We start from the raw sequence: 13,906 nt of genomic DNA on the forward strand, positions 1-13,906 counted from the left end.
TTCCTCTCCTTCTCTTTTCAAGACTAAAATGAATGGTACCGACCCACCAAAGAAGAATCTTTCCATTCCTCACTGAACCTACGCCAGGAATTTTATATCCTTAAATGCGCTGCGACAGCTTTCTAATAACTTTACCATTGGACTTTTATACTTTCGAATAATCATTGTTTCATATAACGTATACGTCCATGTGTTCAATGATTGCATTAGCACGAGTATTTATATTACTGTATGAACTATACTTGTAACTAAATTACCAACGGCTAATTATTTACATTGATTAAAATTTAATTCTCTTATTATTGCTGTTGTCGATTTAATCAGTAATTCTGTTTAAACAACTCCGTTGTGCATATTAGCTGTTTTGCTGAGTTCGGAATAAGTAATGTAAATAATTACTATAGTGATACGCACGGCTTGGAAACAGGAGACGGGATAGGGGGAGAGATAAATTTAGTTAATGAAGAAGGAAATACGAGAAAAATGAAGGATGAGCAAGGAGAAAAGTTGGTACCCTGGGACTTTGCAGGTTATTATTTTGTACGTAATCAGCTCCGATGCGGATGCGACATCTCCAATCAGTTTGAGAATCCGAAAGAGAGAAGGACGACAGTATCGGATGATAGGTGGAAAGAGAAAACCGGATTTCGAGAAAAGGAAGGAGGAATAAGCTGAGGCGAGGGTGATGAGTTGGAGGCACAAGAAGGATCGATCGGACACTGTAGAACAACCTCACTGGAAGATGATAGCCAATTTCAGAGTCTCCCAATTGCATTTTACAACAGAATCCTAATTTATATACTTACTTCATACAAAATAGTTTCACTACTGCTATTTTATTATTCGATATTTCACACTCCTCTTTTGCAAACAAAAATCTTTTAACTTTCTTAGAGTTTAATTAACGTTTTGACTGCTACGCTTTAATCATACAATTTATTAGCTGTAACAGTGCAGTCTTCGACTGATTACTTATCTAGCAGAATAAAACTGTAATACTATAATTCTGTTTGAAACAAATCGAAGGCCTCTTTAGGTAGGATCATGCAATTCCTTTCAAATCGTAATCCTAACGAGATCAGATTTAAATGACATTTGAATTTAAATTTCGTAGACTATTAGCAAACTCCCCCGAAGAATGTCTTCGCAGTTTCCTAATTTATTATGTGGATTTTACAAAGCCCGATAAATTCGTAAGTTTTATAGGGGAAAAAATAGAATTCATGTTTATAGGGATTTTTACGATTTCAGATAAACCAACACATACTGTTACTCGATTAGTGATCTAGATTATTTCACAATGTATATGAACTTATAACCAAATTTTTAGTAGTAGGTACACTATCCACTGAACGTTATACAATTTGTCATTAATCTGCATAGTCAAAGCTTTTTCCATTAGTTTTTCGGTTTGGTCTGCGTCCTCTTTTATATTTTGACGTTTTATCTATAAAACATTTATATTCGCTTACTTTTTCGAAAACTTCTAAATTTTTTTTTTTCGTTTATAAAATGTAGAAATCACATTAGAAATAAAGAGTCTATAGTAATGATAGCAATATACTAGCAAAGGTATACTAAACAGTTGATGGCTTATTCTTCTCATAGCGCATTAATTGCACTGCTAATTTTCACTTTCAGCAAAAAGTTAAAAACAGAATAACGATCGAAGAGGATAAAATTTGCTGCATTCCACATACAAAAATTGATAGTTAAAGTAGCCGCGATAATTTAAAGTCTGTACCTCCTTAATTTACATATTAATTGACTTCATCTTCTGCTTCAAAATTACATTCCATCTCTTTGATTTACAAAAATGCAATATCAATTAACTCGGAATATAGTTCAATTATTCACTAAGACACTATAGATGTATACAAATACATTTTAATTTTTGAAGAATGAGTAAGTCGTGCGTGACACTAGTCAATATTTTCTTTGTTCATTTTTTTACTATCTAATATAATTATTAAATTTTATGTTAAAATTATAAAGCAATTATAGGGCAGTACTCCATTTTTAAATAAATCTATGTAATATTTCACCTGGTGCTCGCTGACCTATATTTTCAATTTGATTAATGAAAGCTAATCCTTTGTATTTGACAGCTTTAAAACTCTTTATTACTTTTTTTTCTAACATATTATACCAATGTTGATATTACAGCAGCGGCAGATCTGCCTATTTACTAATCAATACTAATTCCTTTGAGTTTTAGATTTATTTTTTTTATCGTAATTACCAAGCGCTGCAAAGAAGTTTGTAATTAATATTTACTTAAATATTGTACAAGCTGATTATAGAACCAGTTGATAAAAGCACTTGTTTTAATGACTCTTATACGAAGTTAGTTAAAATCTTAATTTGGACGTCTTCGTTCCAAATTCAGAAAATGAGTTGAGCTTGCGAAAATAATAAAATTGAGAGCCATTACATTCTACAGCATAGACGTGTAAAACGAGAATATTATTTGTTCAAAAAGTAAATTTGACGAGATAATTGAAGCTGATAATTCAACCCTTATAGTCTAGTATTTCTAACATAATATCTTTCAAGGATTCTATAATAAGCAAAATATATATAATATTGTATGCTTTCCAGATTTGTGTCTCATTTATGAATTATAAATGATACTGCAATAATAGTAATAAATGTTTTTGTACAGTATGATATTCAGAAGTACTACAAAAATTTTGTGTATAAGAAAAATATATCAAATTAATAACAAAAACGCTTTAAACGTGATAATTAATCAATAAGACAATGAAAATTAATAGGAAATATATTTTATAGATTACAGTTGAGCAGATTATCGACTAATGAATTTCTGTGGCATCTATTAGTTTCATATATATTTATATATGTAACGAATATGTCTGTTATAGCGGAATGGTAATGATAAGCAGACGTAAGATGAAATATTGCTAGAGCTGAGCAGCTTATTCAGTCCAATGCGACAAATTCCCACGTAATTTTGCTAGGGAATCTAATGGCGCAAAATTAATTAAAGGGACAGGAATCGTGCCGTGTTTTCCCACCCTTTCTCTCTTCTTCTTTCTCTGTCTCTCTTGACCCCTTTTATAGGACGAGGGTTGCCACTCTACCGGAAGGGGGATCGACATTCGAATAATTATTTTTCTCTCCTTTTCCTTCTTTTTTCACTTCTTCGAACCTTTACCACCACCTTCATCTCCACCCCCCCCCCCCTCCCTTTTCTAACCGTTTCACTTTCTGCCCATCTTCTCTCACCTTATCTACTTACAGAGAAGGACTTTTCTCACTCGAACGCTTGCTTCTATTTTTACCTACAATACTTCACCTCTCTTACCGCTCTCTCTTTCTCTCTTTCTCTCTTTCTATACTATCTCTACGATGGGTATCCGCCTTTCACTGCTGCGAAGCTTTTTACCCGTTTCGAACTCAACTACCGCCTTAACCGTTTCACCGCCACTGAGAAAAATCGAAAGAATTCCACTAAGCAGCGTTTTTCACGCAACTGCTGTTCCAATGAAATTACTTTTAAGCTGAAAGCTCCTCTTTATTCGATTTTCGTCATTTTCTTTCGTCGTTCTTATCATCGCCTCTTGTTACGTCAATAAGAATTACTATAGTATCGCCAATAAATATATACTATATATGCTCGGGTGTTTATATTCGACATAATTATTTTCTCGCGTATATACGTATCAATTGCTTTTTATTCAACTATATAATTCTACAAATGTTAACTTGATACAAAAAGCCTTAAAATAATATATGCACACCTTATGCAAAATGATAGTTGTGTCAATTTAGATTTTGGGAAATAATAACGTCTCATATATAAAGTTAAGTATGTCTTGTTAACAAAGTTTTATCATATCGTAAAGCTAATCGTTAAGAGTTGACGATGAACTGACATAATTGGTTGATCCAGATAAAAGGCTTGTGTGATTGTATAGTATGGATAGAAAGTTTCTAGTAAACTGAACGTGGAATTAGTCGTGTAGCGGGCATCCGGTCACGGTCAATGAAATGACCCATTTTGTACCAAGCATCGGCCCCTATTCTGCAATTGGATATACTTCGGCCGCGAACTTTTAACCCGAACACGAGTTATTTCAAGTTTGTTGCGAGTTTGTTCGCATGCTTCACTGTTTATTTTCAGGAGCGAAGCTCGCTTACGGAAATCGCTACACGGTTAATAGCAACTTTGCAGCAAAAACATTGAGCTACCCTTGATGTCCACTTTATCTTTAAAGAAAATTATCATCCCTTTACGCGAGAATCTCCACCCAGTCTTTTAATCGATCCTCGCACATTTTATCAGCACATGCAGACCTTCTAATATTTATTCTATAGCTTATCTTATTCTAAAGAAAATTAATTTCTTTATAAGGATTAAAAAAGCAATTTCCATGATTGAAATTAATTGTAATTGAGATAATGAAGCAATGAAAAGTCCAGGAGGATACTAAAAATCCTTGAATAAAAGAAATTAGCAACATTTTGCTTTCTACTGATGCAATCTCTCAATTAACAGACCACGTAGATAATTACCTTTCTCGTCTTCTGATTCTTAATTTCTCCCTGAATTCGTGTCTGCTCTATCAAATTGCGTCACGTTTGCCCTGATTTTTCTCACACGAGCAATCACGTAGTTATGGCTCCAAACAGGTATCATTTAAGAAAATTCACTGATAAGTCTAATCGATGAAGCAGTTAACGGAAGACAGTAGGAAAAAAGTGGTGTAAACACAGAAACTTGTGAATTATATTTCAAGTATTCTTAGATCGAATAGATTAGCAAATGGCTGCTGAGTGATTGAGTTCCAAGAAGGCGTCATTAAGGAGTAAAGCTGCAATAATAAGGGGAGGGGGTAAATTTGTAGGCAAACCGGTAAGTAAGTAGGGTTGTGAAGAGGGAAGAAGCAAATGAGCGAAAGGAATAGGCGATGTAATAATTAACCTAAGAGGGAATGAGGGACTTGACGTTTGCTCCCAAATTCGAGTAATCTCTTTTCCTTTTTGAGAGGGTTGAACCTGCTTTAGGTACAGCTAGTGCAACGCCCTTTTCCGGTACACCGCTTCTTACTACTCGAGAGCTTTCGGTGTTGGCCAAGGCTCAAATTTAACCTTTTCCTGTATTTAATCGGAGCAAATATCAAGCACGACTTCCTCCCACCCTTTTCCCTATAAAGATGTATTTCCACATCATAGCTCTTCTAATGAACAATCAGAGTCTTCGTTCGTATTTTTAATCTTCAATTCAATAACTGAATTATAGTCATTTAACATGATTTTTGCAAACCTTCCTACACATTTAGTGTAAGTATGTCTGGATAAGTTTAGTTGACATTATAAAAATTTCTCTGTAAATACAGTAATTATTATAATATGGTTCTATATTTTTTTATAAATGCAAATATCAAATAACTCGAAATCAACATTGACACTGACCATTACTACTTAATTCTCTTGAATTACATGTAGGATGAGTAATTTCCATTTAAGAGTGTACAGAAGTGTACGAACACTAATTAAAGTCAATTCATAAATTAACACACACACACACACACATGAATGAGAGTGATATACACATTGGTGTACGAATGATTATATATATTTACAAATGATTATTAAATCAATTTAAGTAGCAGCTTAAAAAGATATAAATTGGTTATAGATTGAAGTTGTAAGTGGCGAACCGATCGAGCTAGGAGCAAAACAAGCCGTAAAGGAAGTCACCTCAAGGCATTCTCTCTTCTATCCTCTTTGCGTGGCAGAACGCGGAAAATTCACAGCAATTTGGAAAGCTCTCGGCGTGTTTGCTCGCTTGAAAGCTTCGGCAAGCGGAGCTTCATCTGCTCACCGTATGGCTGCTCGACTGTTTGCTTAGCTGTTTGCCCGTTTGGTTATCTGGTTAGGACGAGATTGAAGGCTATGTACGCGCGCAAGAACACCCCCCAGATTTCTTGCGCACTCTGCCCGTTTCGTCTCGCAACCACCCACCCTTCTTTCACCCAATCTTACTTATACAATGGCACTAATTATGTTTGTCAACACTCACAGTGCTGACCGAAAGCTTGTATCTTCTTTCTTCGTCTTTCACCTTTCTTCGCGTATACCACGTCATCGCTATATTTTTCAGTCATTAAAAGTTTTTGTAAGTTCCTAGCCTGATGAAATATGATGTTGATATTATATATCTACTACACGAGTAAAAAAAAATTTTTTTTAGGAAAACACCATCCTGTAAATCAGCTCTTGCATCTACCATCCAGAGTTTATTGCTTTAATTCGTTCAGCAGACCTGCACATATAATCCATTTAACGCTATATCGTTTTCGAAAGATTCGATTGATGTTGTTCATCTCTCTCGTTCGTCAAGTAAATTTTACAATATTTATTGGCCCATTCAATGGAAAAATTGAGGAGGGTAAGCAACCTGATAAAACGTTAGTTAAAATGATTTAACTGTAATACTATTTACGTTGAATCTCTATATTTTTTAAACTAATTTTCACGCTTGATTTATCACAAAATCCTATATATCGATAACTTTTTATTAAAAATAACGATTAGAATGCAGCATTAACGTAAAGCATGACGGCATAATAGAAATTGCAATGGGTAGGAAATGTAATGGATGATTTTTTACAGTGCAGTATACAAGAATTAGTTACACAGATGTAAAAAAGGATTATACTGGTAAAGGGAGTGGAGTAATGTAATCGCAAAGTTAGCAAGAAGCCCCAGACAGGTGTCTTACGTATTTAACATGAAAATGCAAATGTGCAAGGTAAGGTTTGGGCTAGGTAGGATGCATAAGCTCGCAGAAAGATAACCGTAAGCAAGGAAGCAGTTTATCTTATTCTGTAAGTGTTGGATGAATAAAGGAAGCAAGGAGGGTGGAAAACTACCTACGTCACTAGCTCATCAGACTATAGAGACTGAGAAGGGATGAGTTGTCGTGTGTTGTTGGAAAATCACAGGAAGAGTAAAGCAGGGTTGAAGTAATGGGATGAGGAGAAATAAAGGTAGGGGGAGGGGGAGGGGGTAGGCGCCGAGACGTCCCGACGCCAGTAACTCGGCGTCATCTTTGCAGCCTCCACCCGTATTTCTCTATCGATCCTTTCATGCTCAGTCTGTTCTCTCTGTTCCACGTTCACTGACCATAACTACTTTCTATCTCTTTAGTCTCAACTTACTCTTTATTTTTACCCCCAGTTCTCTTTCCCCTACCTCCTCATTCTTCTCAATTTTCTACTTTCTGCAGGATAAACGTTGCTCATAGAGATTTGGCCAACCAGAATATATATTAAATTATGAAAAATTCAATTACGAAAATAAATATTAATATTATTGAAACTAATTTTAACATTATAATTAATTTTTCCATTTATATGAATTCGCGCGTGAGGGATGAATATATACCTATTAGTAGTTAATATATAGAAACTAGAGAGAGAGAGAGATATTTTAGTTAAACTTATTCCAGGATTGTATATCAGATCCATACCTATAAATTTCATAATTATACGAATTGTAACTTGTAGATTACATGATTAAACTCCATAATTTATCGTTCTCCAAGTAAAATAAAACTTGCTTAGTTAACCAATTTTTTCATTATACATATGGGATATCTAAGAAGTCAGTTTAATAAATAGAATCAATGCGAGAATTATTAACTTCTTTCGTACAGAACGTGCTCATATTTTAAATTCTCCTTCTAATTAATGCTGTTAGTCATAGCACATATCATACAGAAATTCGTGCACTTAAAGCAATTAGCGTTTCCACGTTTCAAGTGTAATTTCGGGATAATAAATAGGAGTTTAGTTTTCGCAAAGTTATTTTCAGAACACAGTGCATAGCGAATATCAGTGGAGTACGAAATTCCAGAAATAGCAACAGTGGAAATAACATTTAGTTGATCGAGTGCACATAATACCAAAACAAGAGGCTTATAATTTATTAGTACGCGTATCACATCGCACTATTACAGTTAACGGAACTTTTTGAACAAAAAATTGAAAAGTACGAAGCTATCAATTTGCTACTATAGTATTATCATTGGAGCTAATTGAAGGATTGGAGCAGCGTTTTAACTTTATCCTCCAATCGGCTTATCCAACGCTCATTGATCACGACTTCCTATTATTACTGCTATACGATTAAAAATATACTAATGATAATAATAAAATATTTTAGTATGCCTTTTCAAGACACTTTCTGCTTTTCTTCGTCCCTTCCTTTCTTTTTACCATCTTTATAATATTTGATAAGGGAAGCACGATGTGGCCGCGTTTAGCTGCTTCAAGTATTCCGACGTACTTGACGTGCGAACGTGCGTTTAGATTAAAATACTTTTTCTCCTCTGCTGGATCAAGGACTTTCTTCTCTTCTCTTGGGGGACGAGATAGACTATTTCATTTTCATCCAAACAAGCTGAGGAACCGAGCTTGGGTCGCGAAAAGAAAGAAAAAACGGGTCAGAGAGAGAAAGTGAGAAAGAGAATGAGAGGGACGAGGGGGACAAACGCTGGGAGCATGAAAAAGTTTTTTCATCCTTGACGCTCGTTTGGTTTATTCCCAAACGATTCGACGCGTATTTTTCTGAAACAGAAATCTACTATATGACTCTCTGTTGACAATACTTCCGCTCAACAATTTTACTGACAGGATATATTGGCAAGATTAGTCTTTTTTACCTCCATTCTTTACAACCCCCTATTAAACTCATTTAAATTCTAACTACGGATGTATTCTGGCTTCCATTTCAGTTTAACTAGGCGATATTCTTTCGCACAAAATAAATCCTTTGATATTTGTTAATAACAAATACGTGGTCACTGGTAAAAAAAAAAACGGATTGAGGATAAACAATCGGGCTACTGACAAGTGTATCAAAAATTTTTTTATGTAATTTAAAAACGATCCTTTGTTCAGACTCGATTAATATTACAGATTTTTTATACAATTTTTTAATAGTTACCCGAGATAAAAGGTCTGCTGTAAATTAAGTTAAGAGGCAGTAAAGAAGAAAGCAAAGTACGATATGCTGCAGATGGAAAACGAAATGTATCTGCATGATATTTCGGGATATATCAGTAGACTGAATATACAATATGGGATTCAATGAAATCCCTGCATGAACGTATTATTTAAATATTAAGCAGAAGTAACAATTTTTCATGGAGTGCCTTTAAATTTTAAGAACTGCTAATCGGATTCAGTGGTATAATATTCGTGAAGCGCGTCGTGAAATGAGGATATCAACGAAAAAAGCACATATTACTCCATGCCTCGTGGGGTACAGCCTTGTCAAAGAGATTTTAAAAAGAGTCTGTAAAATGCAAAATCAAGTGCGATTGGGTAGAAGAGGCGAGGGATGAAGATAGGCTTAAATATGATGAAGGGGTTGAGGGAGGGAGAGGAGATGCTCGGGGATTCTGTTTCTAGCTAACGCAACGAGCAAAAAGAAAATTAAGAGCTGAGGTCGTGGGGTTATTATTATATTTTAATTGCACCAATTTTCCGGCGTCGATCGATTCTTGGAGGACTCGAAGGACCGAGGAATATAACCGTAAAGAACGGGGAGAAAGACTTTGGTCGGAAAAACGCCGTAATGCGTTTGCACTGCCACCCCCTCCCCCTCCCCCTGCTCCACGCTTTTCCTCGCTTATGAGAAAATACCAATAATCATTCCTATTGACGCTTTCTCTTTTGCAGATTAAAAATTCTTGGATAGCACTGTGCGGTAATCGGCGACCACCAACATGGCGGCTTTCGTGGCGAAGCAGATGGTAGGAAATAAGCTCAATGCGGTTAAAGGTTAGTGCTTTTTGTACTTTAAAGTGTATAACGTGATAAATTTAAGACCTATTAATCCAGCAGTTAATGTACCACCGAATGAAGGCTTCTTATATTTTTTATTAAAAAATAGCTCGACTTCTCTTCTTTAATATGAAATTTTTATAGGCAAAATGTAAACTCTTAGGCGAAAATTTATTACACGATATTAATAAGACTGCTCATAAAAGAACGTGTCAAAAGTGATAGAATTTTCTGCATATACAGTTTTATTTTATAGAGTTTTAAATAAATTTTGTTATTATACAGTTTAAAGCTGAAATGAAATCATATTTATTATTTTTGAGAAAGCAGGTTTTTTAATTGAAATTATACTACTGTTTTAATCAAATAAAGAATATTGCTATCTGTCCGAATCACAAGTTCGGTTGTTACATAGATAGAAAGTTTGGATGAGTTTATGAATGTTTTTGCAAACTCAGCCACGAGACTGCTTTACGAAGCATTTTGCTATTTTACTAATATCGAGTCTCGCTTTATCAGATGTATATGCAGAATGAGGAAGGGGTTGGGAGCCAAAAACTGACCTGAGTTATTTGGTCAGACTGCATTATACGAGGTTCAATCCTGGTTAGAAGGCAGGCTCTGCCGTAATGGTATACTATAGCACGGCCCACCATAACTTGTAGCATTTTGCTTTCGCCATATACGAGCTAGTATAGCCGTAAAAAGATATTGAGAATTTCTGGTCTTTTGCACGACCAAGTCGACCACAAGGGTATAATGCACTATCCAGAACTTCTCCCTCTAACAGTTATAGCATGCGATATGCTATTTTCCAAATTTTCCAGTTTAATCAATTTAACCGATAAATCGTTATACGATTGAAATCATTCTGCTCGTTGATATTATTCGAATTTAATACGAGACGCATTTCATGGGGATACCATTTAATTGAATCGTTCAATTAATTTGATTTCATTTCGTTTTATTTAATTGGTTTTGTCATTCACCGAAAATTGATCAAGGTATTTAATTAACTCGCACCAACACCATTCGTCCCCTGAATTAAAATTTCAAAATGCATAATGACATCTATTCTTTCAACATTTATCTTCGGTAATATGCTTTTGAATGATATTTTATTCCCTTGATTAAAAGTATAAGAAAAGCAACAATATTTATATATGGTAGCAAAAGATAAATTTGTATAATTCAATTGGAGAATTATTAAAAGACCCATTGAAATTCTGCAGTAATAAGATTGAAATATTCAACAATTGATAAATTAATTAAACTTGCAAGCCAAATGAATCGACTGTACTTGTTTTATTCTTCCTTCAGCAGTTACTCGTTACTTTTCTTGCCAAACAGTGAATAGAGTTCCATCAGTTCGCGTAAAATTGCTCCAGTGATATTTAAAAGAAAAGCAATGATACACGTGATCCACGTACAAAAAACTCAAGTACTCGTACAATTTCTCTCAATTTGGCGTTTGTACTTATTCGCCAGTTGGCAGTTTTCATTCTACGTGACTTGCTGTGAATTTGCTTCAATATTACTTGAACTACCAGGCACGATTGGATCGCAGCATCTATATAGTACAGCTGCTTGATTGCATTTCGAAATGTCATTTTTTCAAATGGCGAATCGAACTTTGCCAAACGATCCTTCTTGTGATATCATTTTGAAGATTCTAATCAAGGCCACATCCTATTCCAGATTCTCTCGTCATGCCCTGAGTAAAAGGACCTACTTTTTTACGGTTTGCAGCGTTAAATTGAAAAGATAAGAAATTTCATAAGGCAAACGTTTGTTTTAACTTCTGTTACAATCAATGGCATGTCGATAATAGCAAACTTAACTAACAATTTTCATTTTTCGACCCTCGTCAATTTTTTGCAAATATGCATGAATATAATCATGAAGAATTCGAGTCATAGAATATTCTTTAAATAATGAAGGTCGGCAAGCGATCGGTTGCTAATTTGGTGTTTATAAGCAATAGAGTAGCAAGCGTTATTAGACTCTGTTATTAATGTAGTACTTATATTTATCGATAACTGTCTCATTAAATGTTTATCTGATTGGTTTATCTGGTCGAAGGTTTTCGGAGTCAGCTGATCGGCCGTTTTTAGAACGTCCTTCGCGTAAATTTGAAGACAGCAGCATCGATCCAAGTCCACCTTTAACGCAAGGACGAGAAAAACGGACAGTGAATAAGTGATCAAGCTCCTCCGCAATTACTTCAAAACTACCTATCAAACTAACCCACTATAATAGAGCTTCATTGTTCGCATTCGATCGTGGAATAGGAAAGATTTTTGATAGCCTCTCTATTATCGACTACAACTAACAATAATGAAATAATTTGTAAAAACAGGGAAGCAGGATAAAAAAGAAAGCGAAATTTAAGAGCCGTTGAGGGTTGGAAAGAAATATGATAGTATATGATACGTAAGATAAGATAAAAAGATTCTCAAGAGTAAGCTAAAATTCATGAAAAAGCCTTGGAAGATTTTATTCTTCTTAGTAACTTCTTCTCATCTTTACGTAAGCAGAGATTTCACGCTTCCTCATATTCCCCTATACGAAAACGAGGTGATATGTATGCACGATATGGCGAAAGCTCGAAATCGATGGAACATAGTATACTCCACTTTGGGGATATCTTCGATTTGTGGGATTCTGCTATCGAGTGAAGAAAAAGAGAAACGAGTTGCGACAAGATTTTTTTATCTCGCGAGCCATCCTGTCGCCTGTACATTTTCCTCCTAGAATAAAAATATTTAGTGGAAATTATATCACATCGATTAAAGGGAGAATGTCAAATTTACATGCTGGCTTTCAATAGCGATCCTAGATTTATGCAGCTTGGTCCATACACAGAGGATTATTTGTTGGTTTGTTCTTGGGGGGAGGGGAAACGACCCCTTTGTCTAGCATGTACATAGAGGTTTAGTTGTTGAATGCCAGTTGGATATGTCGAATGGATTGGATCGACTAAATAGTGTTGGCAGATTGAACGATGACCGGCGATAAAACTTCTGTCATTAATCGAAAGTTTTAGCTTTGCGAGCGTCGCGCGGTGCCAGGGAAATCCATGGGAATTCGTAATGGAAGCATGAATAGAGGAGGAACCTTCGGCAAATCGAAGTTCGCCGAAACCAACTTCCAAATCTTTTCCGCTATCTCCAGCTCTTGAATCATTTCAATATATAACGATCGATAGGATTTCATTCTCTCGTATAATTTACTCTTTCTTCTGCTGTCAAACTACCCTTGATTCTCCATTATCAATAATTATTTCAATATTAGTAACTTATATTACACAAATTTGCAATAATAAAAATATCAAAGTTATTCCAACCATTTTTAGAATGACAAATATCCTACTAGGTATATGATATTTTTTATGTTAATTTTTCAAATCGTTATGTTTGTAGGTTGTTGATCTTAACAACGATTGAAGTCTGAGCACTTTATAGGTTTGCTAAACTTTACGCGGAGATGTAGAAAAGTTTCAACGTGGCAATTAACGAAAAGACAATGAAAACACTAACATAATAGTAACGTCATTAAAGCAAGGGCTCTGCCAACTGTATTGTGTGCGGTTAAATTTGGTAGCGCAATCCAGAATTCCATAGAATGCAGGTTGTTTGCGACCAGTTCCCGTTGTTTTTCATCTCCGAGTTAATTGAAATTCTGCGTTTCGATTGACCACTACCCATGCCGCTAACTGGCTTTGGTGTTAATGTCGAAAGGTCACTCGAATGGTTTTTCCCTTCATTCTCCTCTCGACAATTTAAAAGCTTTTAGCCATTTCGTATCTGCGAGCAGCTTAAAATCACCGAATGTTCTACACGAAATTTTATCGAGCAAAAAATACCGTTGGCGGATTCGCATTGTAATTTTTCTCTGTGATTTTCGTAACTGCACATGCAAAGCACTCGATTATTATATTCTGGCTGAAGTTTTAATTTTTTACGATTCATCAATATTTACCGTAAGGGTACGCCAGACGCAATTCCATTCATTTTGGTTATTAAGCAGCATGCGATAAATCTGTCCAACTTCGGTACCAAAGTCTATCTCAATCGGCGTAATTA

General features: G+C 35.1%; 1 protein-coding gene across 1 annotated transcript in view; it reads left to right on the forward strand.

Annotated features, from left to right (window-relative positions):
- The window catches only part of cpx (complexin), a 210,684-nt gene that overhangs the window by 62,147 nt on the left and 134,631 nt on the right, over positions 1 to 13,906 (forward strand). Inside the window, exon 2 of the mRNA XM_066726514.1 lies at positions 9,717 to 9,818. Within this exon, the coding sequence (XP_066582611.1) occupies positions 9,764 to 9,818 (55 nt within the window). The 5' untranslated portion in view covers positions 9,717 to 9,763. The remainder of the gene's footprint in view (positions 1 to 9,716; positions 9,819 to 13,906) is intronic.

The sequence above is a fragment of the Prorops nasuta genome, unplaced genomic scaffold, assembly GCF_024137725.1.
Source record: "Prorops nasuta isolate Cenicafe-Biocafe unplaced genomic scaffold, Cenicafe_Pnas_1.2 PNAS00004, whole genome shotgun sequence".
Taxonomy (NCBI): Eukaryota; Metazoa; Arthropoda; class Insecta; order Hymenoptera; family Bethylidae; genus Prorops; species Prorops nasuta.